The sequence below is a fragment of the Mastigoproctus giganteus genome, chromosome 5 (genome assembly GCF_048544385.1).
Source record: "Mastigoproctus giganteus isolate SK-2022 chromosome 5, ASM4854438v1, whole genome shotgun sequence".
NCBI classification, from domain to species: domain Eukaryota; kingdom Metazoa; phylum Arthropoda; class Arachnida; order Uropygi; family Thelyphonidae; genus Mastigoproctus; species Mastigoproctus giganteus.
Genome location: NC_143579.1, coordinates 169,073,497 through 169,095,512, shown reverse-complemented (window position 1 = coordinate 169,095,512; position 22,016 = coordinate 169,073,497). Strand labels below are relative to the sequence as shown.

Sequence of the window (22,016 nt, the reverse complement as noted above, 5' to 3'; positions counted from 1 at the left end):
AGCACATGAAATAAAGTTTCTCTTTTTTCTTTTTTTATGAAAACCCCAAACACAAGTGGTATTAGCACCTATAGTACTTAGTACTGTGCATGGATTGAAGGTTGAGAAGATGAAAGAAGATATTTATTGACATTAGACGCGAAATTCTGTAGATTGTAATTTTCAGAAAATACGTATAAAGGAAGGTTGTTCCAGATAAGTGAAGTTGAATGAATAAATGAGGAAGAAGAAAATTGGTTCTGTGAGTTTACAGTTGGACAGTAAAAGGATGTTGACTGGTTGCTGTACATGAGAGAGAGTGAGTGAGTGAGAATTATAGAAGCCAATTCAGAAGAAGAGAGCCATGGAAGTATCTATAGAAAAGGAATGCAGCACAAACAGAACATCTATGAGCCAGAGAGTAGTGAGACTCCATTAGAGATGTCATAAATTAACTTAACTGGCCTCTACTGAATGGAATCTAGAAGACTGAGAGAGGTTTTGGGGGGAACTGCCCCAAATGTGGGAACAACATTCCGTTGTAAAGGGGATTTACAATTTCCATGGAGTGAGCAGCTGTTTAAAAGAAAAGTAAAAACAAGAGCAAAACAGAAGCCCGAGTTTTTTCAGCTACAGAAGAAGCAATATTTGTGATGTGCTTAGGCCCAAGAGAGATTAGAAGTCAGGGTTTTATTTTTTTTAAATGAAAACCACAAGCGAGAGGTATTAGAACCTATAGTACTTAGTACCATACATGGATTGAAGATTGAGAAGATGAAAGAAGATATTTCTAACATTAGACTTGAACTTCTGCAGATTATAAATTTCAGGAATATGTATGAAGGAAGGTTCTTCCAGAAAATGGAAGTTGAGTGAATAAATAAGGAAGAAAAGTTAGTTCTATGAGTTTGAAGTTGGACAATAAAAGGATGTTGACTGGTTGTGGCATGTGTTCGGACTGCTCTGAAAGAGAGAGCGAGAATTATAGAAGACAATTCTGAAAACAGTGCCCATGGAAGTATCTATAGAAAAGGCATGCAGCAGAAACAGAACGCCTATGAGAGAGAGAGAGAGAGAGAGAGAGAGAGAGAGAGAGAGAGAGAGAGAGAGAGAGAGAGAGCGAGCAACTTTGTTAGAGATGGGTCATTAATTAACCTAACTACTGCCCTCTTTTGAATGGAATCTAAAAGCCTGAGAGAGGTTTTGGGGGCACTGCCCCAGATGTGGGAATAATATTCCATGGTATAGTGAATATGCAATTTGTATAGAGTGAACAGCTGTTTGGGAAAAAAGTAATGCCAAGAGCGAAATAGAAAACCCATTTTTTTAGATGCAGAGAATGCAATATTTGTAATGTGCATATGCCAAGATACACAATCTAGAGATACACGATCTTGCATAGAAACAGGAGCATCATCAAAGATAGGCATAGGAGTAGACAAATCCTTTTTACAATATACACCAACGAGCCAAAACATTATGACCAGTGAGTCATTATGCAAACTGAAGCAACTGCAGGTGAACTATGACATGTGCATGGGTTGGGACACAGTATAAAAAACACCTGATACTGAGCTCTGTTAATCAATGTTACTCTTGTTCTTTAGATGGGAAAGGCAGTGAACTTAGCAGGTTTGACAAAGGCAAAATTGTAATGGCCAGACAACAGTCAGAGCATATCTAAAACGGCACAGCTGGTGGGGTACTCACGGTCGGTCAGTGTCAGTAGTTGACCACTTTCGGTCAGCCGAAAGTGGTCTGAGGAGGGGGAACAGACAAACCGCCGGCGAGGTGTTGGACAACCACGGCTCATCGACTGAAGCTTGAGGTGAGCGAAGGCTCTCCCAGATGGTACGTGGCAACAGAAGGGCAACTGTGGTGCAACTCGCCGGTAATTGGAATGCTGGTGATGGGAGTAACGTGTCACAACACACAGTACATCAAACCCTGCTGAAAATGGGGCTGCGTAATCGCAGGCCGCTCCGAGTGACCATTCTAACCATGGTTCACCGGCGACAGTGCCTACAATGGGCACGCAAGCATCGAAACTGGATTTTGAGTGATTGGAAGAAGATCGTCTGGTCCGATAAATCACGTTTCCTGTTGCACTATGTGGACGGCTGCATTATTTACCTGGGGAAGCTATGGTACCTGGATACACCGTGGCACGAAAACAAGCTGGGGGGGGGCAGTGTCATGCTTTGGGTGATGTCATGCTGGGATACCATGGGTACAGTCATCCATGTGCTGGGCACACTGACGTCTATCACCTACCTAAACATCATTGCTGACCAGGTATGCCCGTTTGTGGAAATGGTCTTCCCCTCTGGCAGTGCCATCTTTCAGCAGGATAATGCACCATGCCCCACACCACCTGGATTGTTCAAGACTGGTTCACGGAACATGAGGAAGACTTCCAGGTATTGACCTGGCCTGCAAATTCCCCAGACGTCAATGCCATCAAACATCTGTGGTTTGTGTTGGAACAGCAACACCGATCTGTGACGTCTCAACCACGGACCTTACAGGAGTTAAAGGATCTGCTTGTTACATGTTGGTACTAGATACCACAAGACACATTTAGAAATCTTGTAGCGTCCATGCCTCAACGGGTATGAGCTGTTTTGGTTGCACGTGGAGGACCAACATCATATTAGATAGGTGGTCATAATGTTTTGGCTCATCTGTGTATAGGACAGGACAGAGTTTTAGAAGGACTGAAATTAACCAAGTTATCTTTGCCCCACTGTAGAATTACCTCAACCCAAGCACGGTACTAAGTACTATAGGTTATAATACCTCTCGTGTTTGGGGTTCTCATAAAAAAAAAAAAAAAAAAAAAACCTGGAGATCAGCATTTAAGGAATTGGTAGTGGATATTTGAGAAGTTGAAGCTGTTTGTGCAGGGCAAGGTTTCTCAAACTGGAAGGTGGAATGCAATGTGCTATCATTATCAAAACTGTGGATAGGATTTCCAGTCAATGGGAGAAGGTCATTAATATACAAGAGGAAAACCTTTGGGAACAGCAGCATTAGTGGAGAAGGTAGAAGACAAAGAGTCATCTACCATCACCTGCAATCAGCGGTTTGAGAGAAAACTGGATACTCAATTATAAAAATCATTTGGCAATCCATAAGATGGAAGCATATTCAGAAGACCTTTACATCAAACACGATCAAAAGACTGAAGTGTCACGGGCAACTGCTTGAGTTTCAAACTTTTCCATTGAATTTGCCAATAGATAGGTAACATAAGCCAGAATATCACCAGTGGATTGATACTGATGGAATCCATACTGGCAATTGTTAATCAGATGAAAGGTTTCTAGCTAGTTTAAGAGTTAGCAGTTAATAGATTTCTCCATTACTTTACAAAGAGTAGAAGTAATTGCAATAGAATGGTAATTGGATGGGAAAGATTTGTCACCCTTTTTAGGATCTGGCTCAATATGAGCAAATTTCCAAGCCGAAGGAAAAATATCTTTTGAATAAGAAAGTGAAAAAAAAGCAACACAGAACAGAAGTAAGTTCAGGAGCACATGTTTTGAGAGCAAGGGGGGGAAATACCATCAGGACGTTTTCTTAGCATTAAGATTCATCAAAATCCTTCTGACATGCTTTTGACTGAAGACCACAGGAGGCACTGAATGGAGGGTACTGGAAATGGTGAGAGGTGGTTTACCAAGATCAATACATGAGTTTGAAGAAAAATAGGATGCTAGCAGGTCAACTTTATCCTTGGCTGACCTGACAATAGAACCATCTGGTCTTGACAGAGGTGGGAACAGAGATGGACAAAAGTTGCGGCCAATAGCTTTGGCAAGAGACCAGAAATGAACAAGGAAGTATTTGGGAGGTTGATATCTTTTCGCAGACAAGTTTTTTCTATTAGTGTGACAATTCATGGTGTATTCAGAAGTAAGAAAATCTGACAAGGACATGCTGCAAGAAGTAAAGAAATTTTTAGATGCAGCATACTGTGGTATGAATATACATACCCAGCTATTTGATATAATGCAGGAGGCATTGTTGTCAACAATGCCTCCTGCTCTTCAATCACTATCTGGCAGAGTAAAGGCAGCGATATTATACATTATCTGATCCAGAAGCCTCCTAGGCAGTTACCAATAGGTTTGGTCCAGTGGACTATCAAGGGACCGGCCTGCGAACACCATTTTAGAGCTGTACCCTTGAAATTTAAGGATGATTGGATCTCATCATGATGTCCATCATACCTCAAAAGCCATCAATCATACTGCATGATGGAAGAGATGGGGGGGGGGTGTTTAAAGGAGCTTTGCTCTGGAGACTAAACATGGGTTCCAGCACTTCAAATCTCCAATAAGCAAAGTGATGGTATTGCACCAGTTGATAAGTCATTTGCCACCTAGTATTGCCTGGTAACACAGAGGGGTGGCATTCTTCCGTGTAGTGCAGGCTCCACACCTCGACCCCTGCTTACATTGGTTTGCACCTGGGTGGTCACCCACAGTGTGCTGTTTCGTATTTCAAGGCTATGATTGATGACTCAAAAGTTCTCAATCATACTGCACGATGGATGAGATGGGTGAGGTTTGCTGGAGCTTTGCACTGGACACTAAACATGGGTTCCACCACTTCAAGCCTCTAATAATCACAGTGGTGGTATTGCACCAGTTGATGAGAGTCATCTACCTCCTAGTATTGCCTGGTAACCCAGAGGTGTAGCATTCCTTCATGTGGTGTGTGTGCCACACCTCAACCCGTGCTTACATTGGTTTACACCTGGGTGGTTACCTCCAGGTGCCATATTTCAGGATTTGCTCATAGGGGTTATACTCAGGGTTACTAAGAAACCCATGATCATGAAGATGCAAGCAGAGGATCTGGCTGTCACAGACTGAAAGGACTTTCCCAAAATTAGGTCCACTTGACTTGAGTATCACCCAAATAGCAGTTCCATCAGCATTTTAGACTCACAGCTTGACATACCTGAGAATGTCTGCGACAGCTTCACTCCTTTGAAAGATAAAACCATTGTAAGAAACCATAAAAACATCATTACTACTCATACTTGAGATGTGCACTGTCAACAACAGGTGAACAATATCACTCTCCTAATGCATTTTACTGTCCGTGAAAAGTAGCCAGGTTTCAGCAATTTCAAACCGCTTAAGTTTTAACACAAAAAAGCTGCTTTTAATACTAGGCATAGTTACTATACCAAATTATTTCCTGGTGGGTGAGATGAGGAAGTAGTAGTAGTAATGGCAAATAATGCAAGAAAGCGAGCACGTATAGCATCAGCCAAAAAAAAGAAAAAACCTACAAAGTTCACCCATCAATACCCTCCAAGGATTTGTCTAGCTTTTCCTTGAAATTATTCAATCCATCCACTTCCACAACAACAGATGGAAGCTTGTTCCAACAATCATCCACCTGTTGGCTAAAGGGAAACTTTAGCATATCTATCTTGCAACCATCCTTGCTCAACTTGAATTTATGCCCCCTCACGTGTGTAGACTCAACAAGAGGATGAATACCATTCACATTCAGCTTAGTCAATCCATTCAAGGCCTTAAATACTTCAATCAGATTACCCCACAGGTGCTTAGTGTCGAGACGCTGCAATTTGCAAAAATCAAGCCTTTCTAGGTAAGAGTACCCATTTGTTCTCTTCACTAGGGTGGTTGCCCTTCTCTGCACCCATTGCAGCAGATCTACATCCTTCCTAAAGTGAGGCCTCTAGACTTGCATACAGTACTCAAGAAGCACCCTAACCATGGCATTATATAAAGGGATAATCACCTCCTTATCATTGCTAGCAATGTTTAGTATATCACTGACAAAACCCTGTGAGCTGTCCTGGCAGCATGCCTGCACTGCTCAGAGAATTTCATGTCTGACTGCACAATTACTCACAGGTCTTTTACATTCTCCACTACTCTTGAGTGTAGTACCATACAATTGATAAGTTACTCTGGGGTTACTGCTACCGATATGCAGTAGCTTCAATTTGTCAATATTAAACTTCAACTGCTATTTCTCAACTCATCAACCTAATTATTCTAGATCTTGTTGCAATACCACACCCTGATGACTGTCGTTAACCACCCTGCCAACCTCTGTATCATCTACAAACACAGACATTTTAAACCTGATATACCTTCATCAATATCAATGATAAATATTGAAAATAACAACAGGCCCAGCTCTGAATTCTGGGGAGCTCCACTAATATCATTGGCCCACAAAGTGCAGTGCCATTGATAACCACTCTGCCTTCATCCACCTAACCATACTTTAATCCATAGCAGTAACTTTCCCTTAATGCCACATTGGGCAAGTTTGTAGAGCAGTCTTATGTGCAACAGCATCAAATGCCTTCCAGAAATCCAAGTATATGACATCAAAATTTTGCATCCAGTTCCTTAGTCACTGCATCATAGCAACCTATCAGATTGGTTGGACAAGACCGTCCAACAAATTCATGCTGCGATTGCAGTATAATTGCATTCCTGTCCAAATGGTCCTGCATTACTTCTTTAACCAGTGATTCCATATATATTTTCCCCTGGAGCAGACTTTAACCTAACAGGTCTGTAATTACTCGCACTGCCTTTTGACCCATCTTTATGAATTGGGGATACATTCACACATCTCTGGTGCATAGGGACAACCTCTGAATAAAAGGATGCTCTCATAATTATAGCTAAGGGTTTGCTTACTTCCTTTTCTGTCTCCCTTAATATAATTGGATAGATTCCATCCACCACATGTACCTTTTTTTATGTGCATATTCAACAATTTCTCCTCCACTTTCCTTTCAGTTATCACAAAGTAATTTAGCTCCTCGTTAGAGTCTGATAAACTTTAGCCTCCTTTTCTTAAAGAATTCCCATGTGTGAATGTAGATGCAAAACACCTATTCAATTTGTCTGCAATCTGAGCAGGGTCATCAGCGGTTAACACAAAGACATGAAGTAGCCCAATGTGATCCAACCCCTTCCTTCTACTGTTAATATAAGCACAGAATTCTTTACTGTTTCTCTTTGCATTTTTTGCCAGAGACTTCTCATAATCTGCCTTAGTTTACATAACCTGCTTTGTGACTTCATTACAGACTAATTTATATCTACCATAGACTTCTGTATCTGCCCGATAAGTTATATACATCCCATGCACTTTTCTTCTCTGCCACGTGTCTCAATAATTCATATGCCATCCATTTAGGTTTATTATTATTATTATTATTATTAGCCATATGGTTCAAGGAAGACTGAAGCTTATGCTGAACCAGCAAAAAAAAAAATTCCCAGAGTTACCCTGAGAGAGAGAGAGAGTAAAAAGGAATCATCAAGAAAGAGAAGAATGATGATATCCAGCTCAGGACCCTGGGTGTGCCAAGCCCATACTCACCAGATGTGAGCCCCCCGGGCTTGAACAGTATTTCTTTGTTGGCATGAAAAGCCTAGTAGCTTATTTGATTACTTCCCTGAATATTTCCAATTTAGAATTTGTTGGAAACATCATCAGTTAGTCCTACTGCACAGAATTTAAAACTGTCTGAGACCACTGTAGTCACCATTACAAAAGCCTTTTCTTTTACCCTTGGCAGCAGTGACGTCTTTAAATTCTACATTAGTACACAGTCATCGCTGCCACCTAGTGGGTCTTTTACCTGCAGATTCTCAATGCATGAAGAACCACTGATGATAACCACATCAAGAGTATTGCTTCCTCATGTTGCCTCTAACATGCTGGTCTAGAAAACAGTCATCCAAGAAATCCACAAAAGTCTTGCTAGTGTGCAAGTGACCAACCCATATATTCCAGTCAACATCTGGAAAGTTAAAATCTCCCATTATGATTGCCGGCCCACTATTTCTATAGCTGTTTGGTATACTCATCGCAGTGATAGGCCTGTAGCATACTCCTACTCTCAATTTTGTTTTCACATTTTTTATATCACACCAAACTGACTCAACACTGCACTCCTCACCCATGTCAACTAAACACACTGCCATAGATTTAATATGTTTCTTAACTAAGGGCATAACCCTTCCACCTCTCCTTTCTGTCCTTACTCTACACATTGTACTCAAATTCAGCATCACTTATCTCTGAGTGACAATGTGTTTCTGCTATTCCTGCAATGTTTGATTTGCTGAATTAATCAGTATTTCAAATTTCTCAAATTCATTTACAATGCTCCTAGCATTAGTGTACATGCAAGTATACATGCACATATTCTTACTCTTAATTACCCTAACCCAGCACATGTGTTCATTTGTTCCACGATGAATCACAGCAAGACATTAAGTGCCACACAACTTGCTTTCCAGGCTGCTGCATGTACCAATAGTAGCAAATCAAGAATCATTTTCACCTCTGCCTGTGGCTCTATTTAAGCTATTAGTCTGTGTATCCCCTCAAGCTAGCAGTTTTCTAACCTGCCTATCACTGCCTCGATAGCATCAGCAAATATTCTTGCACCCCTTCTATTCAAGTGTATCCCATCCCTGTAAGAACAAGCACAGACCACGCTGAGAAAAATTCTACCCTACAAGCCTTGCACATTCTCTCCAAGGCTGAATTGATTGATAAAGGCTCTCACAACATATACTCCCTCCTATTGTGTCTGGGCAGAATTGCAGACACTTTCAAATTCAATCCTAATTTGTGATTTTGTCCTGGCATTGCCCCGTACTTATGAGGCAATGATCTCCTCAGATCTCCTACTCTTAATATCATTAATGCCAATGTGTACAAAAATATCATCTTTTGTGCCTTAAAAGATGATATCTGCTCTACAATGTCATCTCCTTTAGCCCCTGGAAGAGATGTTAATAAATAAGCTACTAAGTCAATTAAAATTATTACAAAAAACTTATCATTAATTTAAGCAGGTTCATGTTCTTTAAAATAAATTTTATCAAAAGTGAGAACTCCAAAAACTTACATCAGGTGGTAGCTTTAAAATCAACAATAGTCTCACATACTGTTTTTGTAAATTATCAGCTGTGGCTGGAAACAGTTGAACACTAACACATTTTGGTTTCCCACTATAAAAAAAAATTTATATATATATATATATATACACACACAAACACACACACACATCAAATAAAGGAATATACAAATTTACAAGTGAAAGCAGTAATGGCAAAGCATAAAACAAATAATTAGCAAAATATTCTGCCCAAAACAAAAAACATTTTAACAGAAAAATGGTTAATTCAGTATATGCACTTTACTGAGCTTTAACTTTTCAGCAGCAAGTTCACCAAACATATCTGGGTTCAGGGCAGTGAGTTTCATGCTGGGGAATGAGCAACCTGTGGAATGATGTTCAGAAATTTAAGTTTAAAAAAAATTAGAACTTTGTACATAAATGCTTAAAAATTTTTATTTGTTCTTAGTTTGACTTGCTTCAGCAAAGGTAATTTGCAACCAATGTCAATCCACTGCAGGATAGAAGCCTCTGTAACAATTCATGTTGAGAGAAATGAACTATAATCTGCCATGCTGGTCCAGGCAGGTTTGCAGATAAATCTTGAACCCCAGTCTACTCAAAAAGCTTGTGCTACTGCACCTCTGCTCCTGACCACTTGTCTACGGAGGCCGCTTTGACTTTTTTTTTTTTTTTTTTTATGAAAACCCCAAACAAGAAAGGTATCAAAACCTATAGTACTTAGTACCGTGCATGGGTTGAAGGAGAAGTATGGGGAGAGGGGGATGCTGGAAACTTTGCTCTAGAGACTAAACATGGGTTTCACCACTTCAGGCCTCCAATAAGCAAAGTGGTGGTTTTACCCAACACTATAGTGAAAGTTATCAAAAATCAAATCAGATTTTTTGAAAAAGAATATTATAAAAAAAATAATAAAAATAAATTTTTAAAAACTTGTTAATTTTTTTAAGGAATAGTATTCTTCATGTCTTATTTATTTATCACTCAATTCATTTTTTTAAACTAAATTCCACAGAATTTTTTTTAATTTTGGACCAGGTAAAACAAACTGAGGCTAACAACCGATCTACTCCTCCATTTTCAAAACTTTATTTCAAATGTTATCCATCTTTGTACAAATTCAAATTCAATATTCTTCAGATTGATGTAACATCAGGAGTGGGGTCCCTCAAGCATCAGTTCTTGGACCACTGTTGTTTCTCATTTTCATAAATGACATCAACGAAGGGACAGAAGGTGTGATGTCAAAATTTGCAGATAACAAAGATTAGTAGAGTCATTGATTACTGCCAAGCAGCACTCCTTTGGGATGACTTGAATAGACTTCAAAAATGGTCAGAGGGGTGACAGCTATGTTTTAATGCTGCTATATGCAAAGCCTTAGGGAAGAACAACCCGCAAATAAAGTATACGCTTGCTGGGGTTGAATTAAAAACAGTGGATGAAGAAAGGAATCTGGGAGTTACAATACGGGCAGATATGAAGTTTTCTGAACAGTGTAAACAGGCCAGAAAAGTCCATGGCGCCCTATCAATGATTTATCAAATGCTATCCTGTAGAGATATGGAGGTCATAATCCCACTGTATGAGACAATTGTAAGACCATATTTGGAATACTGTGTTCAAGTATGGAAACTTCATCTGAAAAAAAAAAAAAAGACAGAGCTTCTTCAAAGGGTCCAAAAAGGGGCAAGGGGCAACTCGAATGGTGAGATCAGCAGAGAGACGACCATATGAGGAAAGTCTCCAATTATGTGGGCTACAGAGCTAGGCAACCAAGCACTTCAGAGGTGATCTGACTGAGGTCAGTAAGGCTCTGAGAAGGATTAGTAAAATGAATGAAGGAGGAATTCTCACAGTTCTAAAGCCATTTGGTGGCCGAGTGTCCTGGCAAGATTAAGGCGGGCCAACCTTCCCTGCAACTTGTATCTTACTATCAAGTCTTACCTTACCGACAGAAGTATTAGTGTCATGGCACCCTATGGTAGGGTAAACTGCCGTGTCTGCAGGGGTTGCCCCCAGGGCTCTGTCCTGGGACCACTCCTGTGGAATATTGTCTAAATGAGTTCCTGGCCATGGACCTTGGTGACATCCAAACCCAAGCTTTTGCTGATGATATGGAAATTTGATCTTGAAAATTGCTGTGGTTGTTGTTATTTGGTTTTTAGGAGCATTAGCAACTAAGTCCATATTGCTCCGGGATATGCGGTGGTCATTTCCTGACCTTTCCGCATCCTCCGTATTTTGTAGTGACAGGCCCAAACCTAGGTCTAATCAAGAAGAATGTGCTACGCACTGCTGCTCCTTCCCACCTGGCTACAGAGGCACCTTTGAAAATTGCTGCCGACAGTAGAGCACAGTTGGAGGTAAAAGTAAACCATGCCATCAAGATACTACAGGACCGGACCATCATACACTGCCTAAAAATCTCACCAACTAAGACATCCTCAATCTTACTGAAAGGCTCCCTTGACCTGCGCAGGTCAAATAAAGGTGAAAAACACTACAATTAAACTCCAAAGCCAGCTTAAGTACCTGGGGGTGATATTAGATTGTAATCTTTCCTTCAAGCAGCATCTCACACATCTAAGGACAAAGATAAGGAAGTATTCTGCAAGTTAGCCCGTGTGGTCCGTCGTGACTGGGGACTTAAACGTCGCGTACTCTCCTTATATTATAAAATGACATTCCTACCAGCTATAACATGCACCTCTGCGGTTTGGTATCACAAGGCATCAACTGCGGTAAACAGATGCATAATCGACTTAATCCATAGAACTATCCTGTTAACCATTACCAGAGCCTGCAGCACCACTAGCACTTAGTCAGAGCCCTTACCCTTGACCTGGACATCATATACACTAGAATAACCTATTATATAACCAAAGGAATGCCTTGCACCCACCTAGCCTACACAGTGGTAACAGCGCAACCCACAAGGCTGAAAAGAACAGGCTGCAGAAATACCTAAAACAAACCTGGCAATACCGCTGGACAAACACAACAAAAGGGAATATCACCAAAAAGTTCGTCCCGGATGTAGATAGAGTATACCCCATTCCAACCTAGCTGCAACCCGAACTTTACACAACCTACCTCCTTACAGGCCATGGGGCTTTCAATGCAAAGCTTACAGCATTGGGAGTAGTGGAGGATCCGCGCTGTACTTGCGGGAAACAAGAAAGCTGGGTGCACATTATGTTTGAGTGTGCCCAATACGAAGACCTTAGATGCACACTAATAACTAGAGTTCACTATCTACCGAGGGATCTTGAGTCACATCTACTAGATATACAAGAGGAATACTTAGCCTTAACAGATTTTGCCCAGGGATTATTTATCAGGTGCCAAACACTAACCGCCATATATAGAAGACCTTAACGGAATGAAACAAATCAAACATGCAAATAGCAGCGAGACGACACAGAGGAGCCGACTATACAGACCTTGGACTGACTACAAAATGCACTGGAAAAAGACAAGTGACAATATATTGTCTAACTACAAGAGGCATAATTACCACCAACGGGATCCGCACTCTTTTGAGCGGATCTTTCTTTCCAAACTCCTGGGGAGGGGGGGAAGGAGAAGCTTGCCTCTCCTCCCCCTCCCCAGGAGTTTGGCCTCTCCTCGCCTCCCCAATTTTCTCACTCTGGGGGGGGGGGGCATGGGCATGCCTCACTACCTGCAGGGGCCATCTACTCTGTCGGCCCCTTACTTCCAATTTCTTCCCCCAAGTTTTCAGCCTCCCCCCAAACTTTTGTCTTGCACAGTGTTTAGCCCTACATGTCAAAATTAAAAGAAAACATCTTGCCCAAACCAATTTGGTTTTAAACCTCACTTTTACTGCACAGCCCCACATCGCATACTATTAATACTAACTTAAGTATCACTAGTTTCAACAGCGATTTTTTTTTTTTCTTTTTTCTCCCCCGGTCCTAGCCACTGAAATCCCAGGAAAGTAAGTGGCAAGACCCACCAGAGTACAAATACAGTCCATTCTGGTTATTTGGGACACATCGGGACTAGTGCATTTTGGCCCGATTAGGCGGCTGCCCCAATTACCCGAAGTTTCACGTAAATAGTTCAAAATACAATGTACCCCCCCCCCTTTACAATTGATTCACTGTACAATCAAAAATCACGTTATGACGAACTCACCATAGTAAAGTACCGTTCACCGTATGATGGGTAGTAAGCGCCGGTCATTGTGATCACGTTTGTGAATTGAATTTTAATTCTATTAAAGAGCGATTCTAATTAGCGAAAATTGGAGGAATATTATCTACAGGCTATAAAAGTAAAGATATATTAGGCACAAATTTATCCGTTATTACCTTACCAATTAAAAAATTAAATGATACGTGAAAATCGGAATAATTAATACATACAAACTAGTTGACACTTCTGTTCACTGACATTTGTGGGTGGGGATTAAAATTTAAAACAGTAAAAAGATAAGCAATCAATAAAAAGAACACAGCACACACAAATTGCAAGTAACACAATAAGCGAAAGTGAGAATGGAGTAGCGAGTTACAAAGCTTTATAAAGAGGAATGAAGAGAAGATCTGAAAATTTATTTTTTTATATGATTGAAGATTTCATGGAAGTGTAAACACATTTCATCATAACAACCCAAAGAATTCCAGCTGTCGGTATTATCGCAAATTCAGTAAGATCACGTTTACTGTCCGTTTATGATAGATTTCACTAACAGAAAAGACCAATAAAAGGGTGACTGCTAATTGTTTTATGGTTGTGACCTCCAGAATTTCGACCGAACAACGTGTACCATCGGAGACAATCGTAGGGCTCTAGTGCTGCAGTCTCCTGTCCCGAATAAACGGCATGCTGTCCCAATTAAGCGAAGTAAACCTGGCTATTTTCTCGATTGGTTTCTGTTTTTTAAGATTTGCCCCAAATAAACGGCTGCCCCGATTAACCGGTGGCCTAAATAACCGGAATCCACTGTATTAGTAACACCCAGCCGGCCTCCCCGTGGTGGGATTGGTAACGTCAAGTCTCACTAGGGGCCCGGCGGCTAACAGGCCTGACGAGCAATGGGCACAACAAACTACATATCCCACACACTTTTAAATCTCTAGCTTGTCCAATTCAGAAAACATACGCGGAGATGGGAGAAATCCCAGGTGCCGTCAGACCCTCAACATACCTAATGTTCTAAAGAATAAAATCTTCACAGAACTCATAGCAGCTAAAGTGCAGAAACAGGAAAATGAGTGGTTTAGGATCAGGCAACAATTGGAGCCCAAGCAAGCAAGCACTGAATATGACAAATAATTTTAATAAAAACATCTAACCTGTCAATCCAATGGAAAAAAAACCAAGGAAGCAAGTAGTCCCTGGTGGAGTCCTGAGCTGACTATACTCAGGAGATGGGTGCACTGGACAAGGAGACATTTTCAAAGAGCCAGAACATCTTGGCCACAAAATAAGGTGGATGCACAGAGATTCTTATAGAATCAGGAATCAGTATACAGCCCTCATTAGAGACAAGAAAAGAATCCTGGAGGCACTTGGTGGGAACTACTGAAAACAATGACCCTTGGGGAGTTGTCTACAGCATAGTGACCAACAAGCTGCCAAGAGGAGATGTTACAGAAACAGCTGTCAAACCAGATGGAATCCCAACCTTGTGTTGGGCAGAATCTGTAAACATCTTAGACAATATTATGCAGACTGAGGCCAGTATACTAGTCCTCTGCCCAGACTGACATCATGAAAAAAAATACCAATTATGACAATGCCAAAGGCAAATTTCCACACATCTATTCTACAATTGTCTTTCCTCGATTTGAAACAGTGGCCCCTCAGGTTCTTAATCTGAGCAAGAGGAAGAATCCCATCAGCATTCAGCTTGCTCAACCCATTCAAGGCCTTATCTCCAGGCACTGCAATTTGCAGAAATTAAGCCTTTCTTGGTAAGAGCACCCCTCTGTTCCCCTCACCAATCTTGTTGCCCTTCTTTGTACTTGTTCTAGCAACTCTACATCCTTCCTAAAATGAGGCCTCCAGACCTGTACACAGTACTCTAGGTGTGGCCTGACCATTGCCTTGTATTCAATAAATATTCATTTACTGCAAATACAGCAAACCCATCATAGCACATGGTTATGGGCAGATAATACGGTACAAAGGAAATAAAATAATCAAATACATAGCAGATTTTATATAAACATTAACAATGAATAGGAATCATACTTATGAATTAATAAAAAATTTGCAGAACAGCACATTTGGCTTTCAGTTGCAGTTAATGGGTTGAAGGCAGGCTGCTGTTTTTATTTCTTTTCATTTGATCAAAAATATGACTCCTGTAGGCGTCAGAGTTGAGTAACCTTTTGCAATCAATTTTGTGGTAATTTCTGAAGTGAAGGAAGGAATTGGGGAACATTCTGTCCATTTGTTTGCGTCTGGAGAGGTTGGATTTGAATTGTTGGCTTCTTGAATTTTTTCTGTTGGGAGCAGCTATTATACTGACTAAGTTTGGTGAATCACATGCAGAAGTAATTAACTTTGCAAGAAGCGCGACTCCACACTCTGTTGCAGAGGCTTTGTTTTAAGTTTTAATAAGGCTGTTGTCTGGATATTGTACAGTGAAAATGAAGCTTACTATTGAGCCATCTAAGAACCCAATATTCTAGGGCAAACAATTTCTTGAGAAGCACTAAATCAGATTTCGGAAGCATAAGACAGAATGAGAAAGATGCATCTTTGAACATGCTTAATGACTGGTTTTTTGTCTTGAATAACTGTTGTTTATATTTTGATTAGCCATTTTAATTTTTTAATTTTCTGAGCAACATATAAATAGTGAACATTAAAGGAAAGATTTTTTATCAAAAACTCCAAAGTCTTCCCCACTTTGTTTAGTGGGGAAGAGGAGAAATCTGCAATTTAGGCAGTACTGAAGAAAGGAAATAATCAACGGCAGAGAGAAAATGATTTGTTAGTATTTCAAAAGCTTTTTTTGAGATCTATGTTGTCGAAAGCAACTTTGATGTCTAAGTAAAAAACATCGCATTGTGCCTTATCTTGAAATGCAGTAGGTGCAAGGACATAGGCAGTGTATGCAATAGTCTCAATGACTTTTTCATTATCAGTTGAAATATCTGTGTGAGGAATGTCTTGCAGCACATGAAAACAACTGGACAGTTCTAGTTCAAAGTTTTCACAATTTTTTAATAGTTGGTTAGTGTTGATCTTCTTCACTTTAGTTAACTTGATGCATTTCTTTTTGCTCTCAGTAACCGATGGGCCCCTTTCCCATTATCAAACAGTAAAAACAGAATCCCATATTTTTAGCTTTCCTATAATTTGTGTTCCTTCACTTACATTTAATTCACATGTGAACTTAAATTCATATTGAATTCAGTGTAAAATAATGAGTTAATAATAAAAATGGTATTAAATTACCTTTAGAGCCAAAATATTGTCTAACTGTGTTAAAAGAAAAGAGTCATATTCCTATTGCACAAAGTAACATTTTTATATCTATAAAGGATATTCAAAAGTAATGTTGCTCCACATATACAAAAATGCATAAAGTTTAATTCTTCAGATAAATATCTGATACATTTACTATGAAAAATTATAATTTATGCTCATGCAACCTTATTCTGCATAATTATTATTTTGTCATACCTGCTATTACATTCTACTTCCAATTCATGGATATATATTGACCTCAGAGTTTCAACTTCTGTTTCTAAGGCACTGTAATAAAATAAATGAAACATGTCTCAGTTTGGTAAAATATGAGGAAAAAAGCAGCAAAAACAATTTCTTAACTGCTTCAGATGTGTTTAGTCTATAATTTTGATAACCAATGCAAAATATAAAATCAGAACAAACTGGCCATATGTTAAAAGTTTGTTTTAAAGACTTTCTTCAGCGGCAAAACTATTACAATCTAAAAAAAGATTGTACATACTCCATGCCTTGTCCTGACATAGCTGTGGGTACAATACATCTGTAATGAAGTATTGGAATATAAAAGCTTCTGGCTTGCATTGACATTAAGCTGGGCCTCTAACTGAACCAGCTCAGAATGGCAAACATGAAGACAAGCTGCTGAGTGGAAGGTGATGATCCAAAAGGCCCAATAGTGCAACATCATGCTGGGCTTAAACTACAGTTACACCTAGAACACATTCAGAATATTGTTAAGGATATTACCCAGGATTCTTATTGAAAACTGGGCTAAGGTAAAGAAAGTCAATACGAGAACCACAGGAAACTTTGGTAAACTTATACGGGGAAAACTCGTTTCCCACTACCGCAGTTTCTCCCTGCATTCTCAGTAAACAGATTGTGCGTGTTAGCAGTAGTGGCAGTCAAAGTCGATAACGATGTAAAAGCAGATTACTGGAGTTCGTGAGTGGGCTGAAATTCACTTATGGGTACACCCTCCAGATTGCCTTAGTCTTAGGGTGTCTATTCCCCTTCCCGCTGTTTTAACCCAATAGGAAAACAACTTCTACTGCCACTACCAATAACATGCACTGTCTGTAAGAAGTGGTTTTCCTATTTTAAAACAGCAGGAAGGGGAGATAAATACCCTAAGACTAAAGCAGTCTGGAGGGTGTACCAGTAAGTAAATTTCAGCTGCGAAGGCATTACACTCATGAACTCCAAATAACCTTCTTTTAATAATGAGAAAAAACTAATCAATACATCATTATCGACTTCTACTGCCACAACCAATAACACGCATCAACTGTTTACCGAGAATGCAGAAAGAAAGTGCAGTAGCAGGAAACAAGTTTGCCCGGAATAAGTTTACCAAAGTTTCCCTTAGTTCTCATGCTGCTTTCTTTATCTTCGCCAAAAACTGTTGTTCAAAACAATGTTTATGGATTTTGTTCTTGGCAAATGTATATTCCTTATTTAATGTAAACAGAAAAAGCATTCAAATGACCAGAGGTTGTTTGACCAATACACAGGTGGCAAGCCTCAAGGTTCAGAAAAATTTACTTTCATGACGTTACACTTCCACTTTACAGATTTTTGCCCAGAACAGCTATATACAGGTAGCCCTCAGTTTATGATGGGGTTCCATTCCTGAAGGAACTATCTATCAATGAGAAACCAATGGGTTATGTTCCAGGCCCCTCTCAAAATTGACATAAGTAATATAATATTATTATATATAAAGCTCTGAAATGAATGCTACAAATGTAAAAATAGTATTTTTATGAATATAAAATCAATTAAATGTAATATATATAAAATAACGAACTAAATTTAATTAAATAAAAAAAATTTAATTTTGTACATTTACTTTGATGTTCAAAGCCCAGACCGAATGTTTTTGTAAGCACCAATATAAGGCCCCTGCATTGATCTTTTTTTGACAATGGTGTAATGCAGAGATTTTACTCCTCTGATGAAGTCCCTGGTTGAGGATCTTTCCTTTTTTAAAGACAGCATGCAGCACTGACTGTCAAGATTTTTTCTTTCTTTCTTTGAGAATCTCAGAATAAGAGCTAATGGATACAATTACGCTCTCATTTACTTTTGCACTTTGCTCCTAGTCGTAGTCAATCTCACAGAGCTCATCAGTGAGGGTCTCTATGGCTGAAAGGATGAACTGTAGATTGCTTGTATTCATAGATTTCAGAGGAGGCTCTACATCTAATATAATTAGATGAAGATTATATAATAATTAGATAAGATAGCACATAATACGTATCACCGCATTTAGGAATCTACTAGATAGTGTAGTATTGATAATTAAATTTATTAATCTTATTAATTTTCACTGCTAATCAGTAGTATTCAATATCATGCCCTAGACTAGAGCAGCAAAGCAATGGGCACAAAGTAGCAGGAGTGTTGTGACTCTGGGAAGAACTGAGGGGGCAATTCTCCAATGCATCACAGCCTAAAAATATGTGCAACTTGTGACATGTTTGCAAAACTTTCTGGAACAGGACATGATCTAGCCAAGGAGGATGTCTTTGTGTGCACTAGATGTAGAGAATGTCAAGGAAGTAGGTGCCAACTCAGCATTCTGAAGGGCACTTATAAGAGTTTGAAGAGTCGGGTAGAGGCTCTTTACAGTATTAAAATGGGGGACCCATCAAGCTCTCGGCTGCCCAACTCAACACCAGAGCTCACTCTTGTGCATCAGGCAACACAGCAGCAATCTCCAAGGCAGAATACACTGATCCCACAGGAGTTAAGGTAAAGTTATTGTCAGTGACTCATTGTCAGAGAGACAAGGAATACATTATCCAAAAATGATAGGTGGAACAGGACCAGGGTATGTCTGCCAGGAGAAAAAGCTGATGGTGTTATAGAGCAGATATCTTTTAAGGGCACAAAAGCTGATAATGTTGTACATGTTGGCACTAACTAATCATATTAAGAGTAAGAGATCTGCAGATTTACTTAACAAGTACAGGTCAATGTCGAAAAGCAGTCGCAAGTTAGGGTTGAATTTGAAAGTCTTTGCAATTCTGTCCAGACATGATAGGAGTACATGAGAGCCATGTCAATCAATTCATCCTTGGAGAGATTGTGCAAGGCTCATGGGGTAGAATTTTTCTCAGAGTGGTCTGCTTGTTAACAGGAGAGAATGCTTCTATGGGGGATGGGATACACTTAAATAGAAGGGGTGCAAGAGTGTTTGCTGATGTTATCAAGGCAGCGGTTTGGTGGGTCAGAAAACTGCTAGCAGACTAAAAGACTAAATTCACAGACTAAAAGGTTAAAAGTAGCCGCAGGCAGACGTGAAAGTGATTTGTGCACTGCTTCTATTAGAATGAGCAGTGGCTTGGAGGGCAGGGTGCTGGGGGCTTCAGAGACTGGTGGGAGTCATCATGAAACAATTAAATACATGGGCTGTGTAAGGGTAACTAATGCTAGGAATACAGTAAATAAATTTGACAAATTTCAAGTGTGGGTCAAGACATCAAAGGCGGATATTGTTGGGATATCAGAGATGTAGTGTCACACAGATATAAGGAATGCAGAATTGGAATTTGGGGAGTACGATGTGTACAGGAAGGATAGACAGGATAGGAAGGGAGGAGGGGTTATGCTGTTAATTAAGAAAAACAAAATCTAAGGAAGTGCATCTGGTTGACATAAATGGAAAGTGCAATGCTGAGTCAGTTTTGTGCAACACAAGCACTTGGAAAGCAAAAATGAGAGTAGGAGTGTGTTATAGGCCTAATGACTGAGTATGATAAACAATTGTACAGAGAAACAGAATAGGACGGTAAATCAGGTTGTATTATAATGGGGGATTTTAACTTCCCAGATATTGACTGGAACTTGTGAATTGGTCACTCGCACACTAGTAAAACTTTTGTGGATTGATTGCATGATTGTTTTCTGCGGCAGCATGTTCGAGAAGCAACCAGAGAGGGAAATACTCTTGATATGGTTATCAGCAATGATTATTCTGTGCATTAAGAATTTGCAGATAAAGGAACCACTAAGTGGTGGCAGTTACTTAAAAATATTACTACAATCAGGGGTAAAGGAAAGAGTTTTTGCTTTCATAAAGATCACTACAGTGGTCTCAGACAGTTTTAAATTCTATAGAGTGGGACCAACTGATGATGTTACCAACAGCAAATTCTAAATGGGAAGCTACTGGGCTTTTTCTACCTATTAAGAAATACTGTTCAAGTTTTAGGCCTAAATAGAGGTTAGATGAACTACTGAGACTCGGGGCAGAGAAGTAAAATGAATGGGATGCATATAAATCATCAGACGACACAGTTGCCAATGGAAGATAAGCTAGTCTGTAATTAAGTCACAAAGGAGATTAGGGAAGCAAAGGATATTACGAGAAATCTTTGGTAAAGGATGCTAAGAAATACAGCAAACCTTCTTTACTTATATATACTCTAGAACAGTGTTTCCCAACCTTTTTTGAGTCGCAACTCCCTTTTATAATAGCCAAGTAACCTGTGACCCCCGCCACATTTGCATGAAAAGGCATTTTTAATAGGGTAAAGAAATCACATTAAAAATAGATTTTTTGGAATATAATTCTAATCTAATATTTAATTACCCTAATATTTAATGCGATGGTTGTACTTTCATCTGGGGAACTAGCTTCAAAATTCGTGGCTGAGTATACGTTAAAGCCAACCTCATGTCATCCTCAACATTCAGTCTGTTTCTTGCCTTTGTTTTGATATGAAGAATCATTGAAAATTCACTCTCGCAGAGATATGTAGAGGCAAATGGAAGGTAAAACTCGAAAAGCAAGCATGGTGACATTTAGATATGACTGATAATGTAGCACACCAGAAATGAGTCAGCAATTTTTCATAAAACAAATTACGTGCTGTTCCACAGATCCAAAAATTCATCCTGTACTTCATCGGGAATGCTGGCTACATTCAGGGAAGCAGAGAATGGGTTTGAACACTTATTTATTGAAATAAATAAGTGTTGAAAACTTTCATGGTGAAATTTCCTATAAAAATAATTGCAACTAAAAATAACTGCAGCGACCCCCTTGGGGGTCGCGACCCACAGGTTGGGAACTCGGGCTGAATCAGATTGGTCCACTTGATATCAATGGTTTCACTGTTGATGATCCTGCTCAGATAGCTGACAAACTGAATGAGTATTTTGCATCTACATTCACACACAAGGAGTTATTCAAGGAGGGGAAAGCCAGAAGTTTAACAAGCTCGAACAGTGAGCTAAGTGATTTTGTAATAACTGAGAGCAAAGTGGAGAAGAAATTGTTGAAGTTAAACATAAAAAGGGCACCTGGGGTGAATGGGATCTATCCAGTTATATTAAAGGAGGCAGCATAGAAAGTAAGCAAACCCTTAGCAATAATTATGAGGGCATCCTTGGACTTAGAAGTCCCCACAGACAGAAGTTATGTAAATATGTCCCCAATTCACAAAAGGGGGGGGGGATCAAAAGGTGACACGAGTAATTATGACCTGTTAGTTTAACTTCTGTTCCGGGGAAAATAATGGAGTCGCTGGTTAAACAAGCATTACAGGCTCATCTAGACAAGACAGAATAATTCAGACACAACATGGGTTTGTTAAGGGAAAGTCTTCTCTGACAAATT

General features: G+C 39.6%; 1 protein-coding gene across 1 annotated transcript in view; it reads right to left on the bottom strand.

Moving 5' to 3' along the window:
- LOC150085830 (uncharacterized) overlaps positions 1-22,016 on the bottom strand; it is a 113,828-nt gene that overhangs the window by 63,099 nt on the left and 28,713 nt on the right. Inside the window, exons 2-3 of the mRNA XM_090373511.1 lie at positions 16,601-16,672; positions 8,921-9,023 (exon numbers count right to left, since the gene is read on the bottom strand). Coding sequence (XP_090229637.1) covers positions 8,921-9,023; positions 16,601-16,672 — 175 coding nt within the window. The remainder of the gene's footprint in view (positions 1-8,920; positions 9,024-16,600; positions 16,673-22,016) is intronic.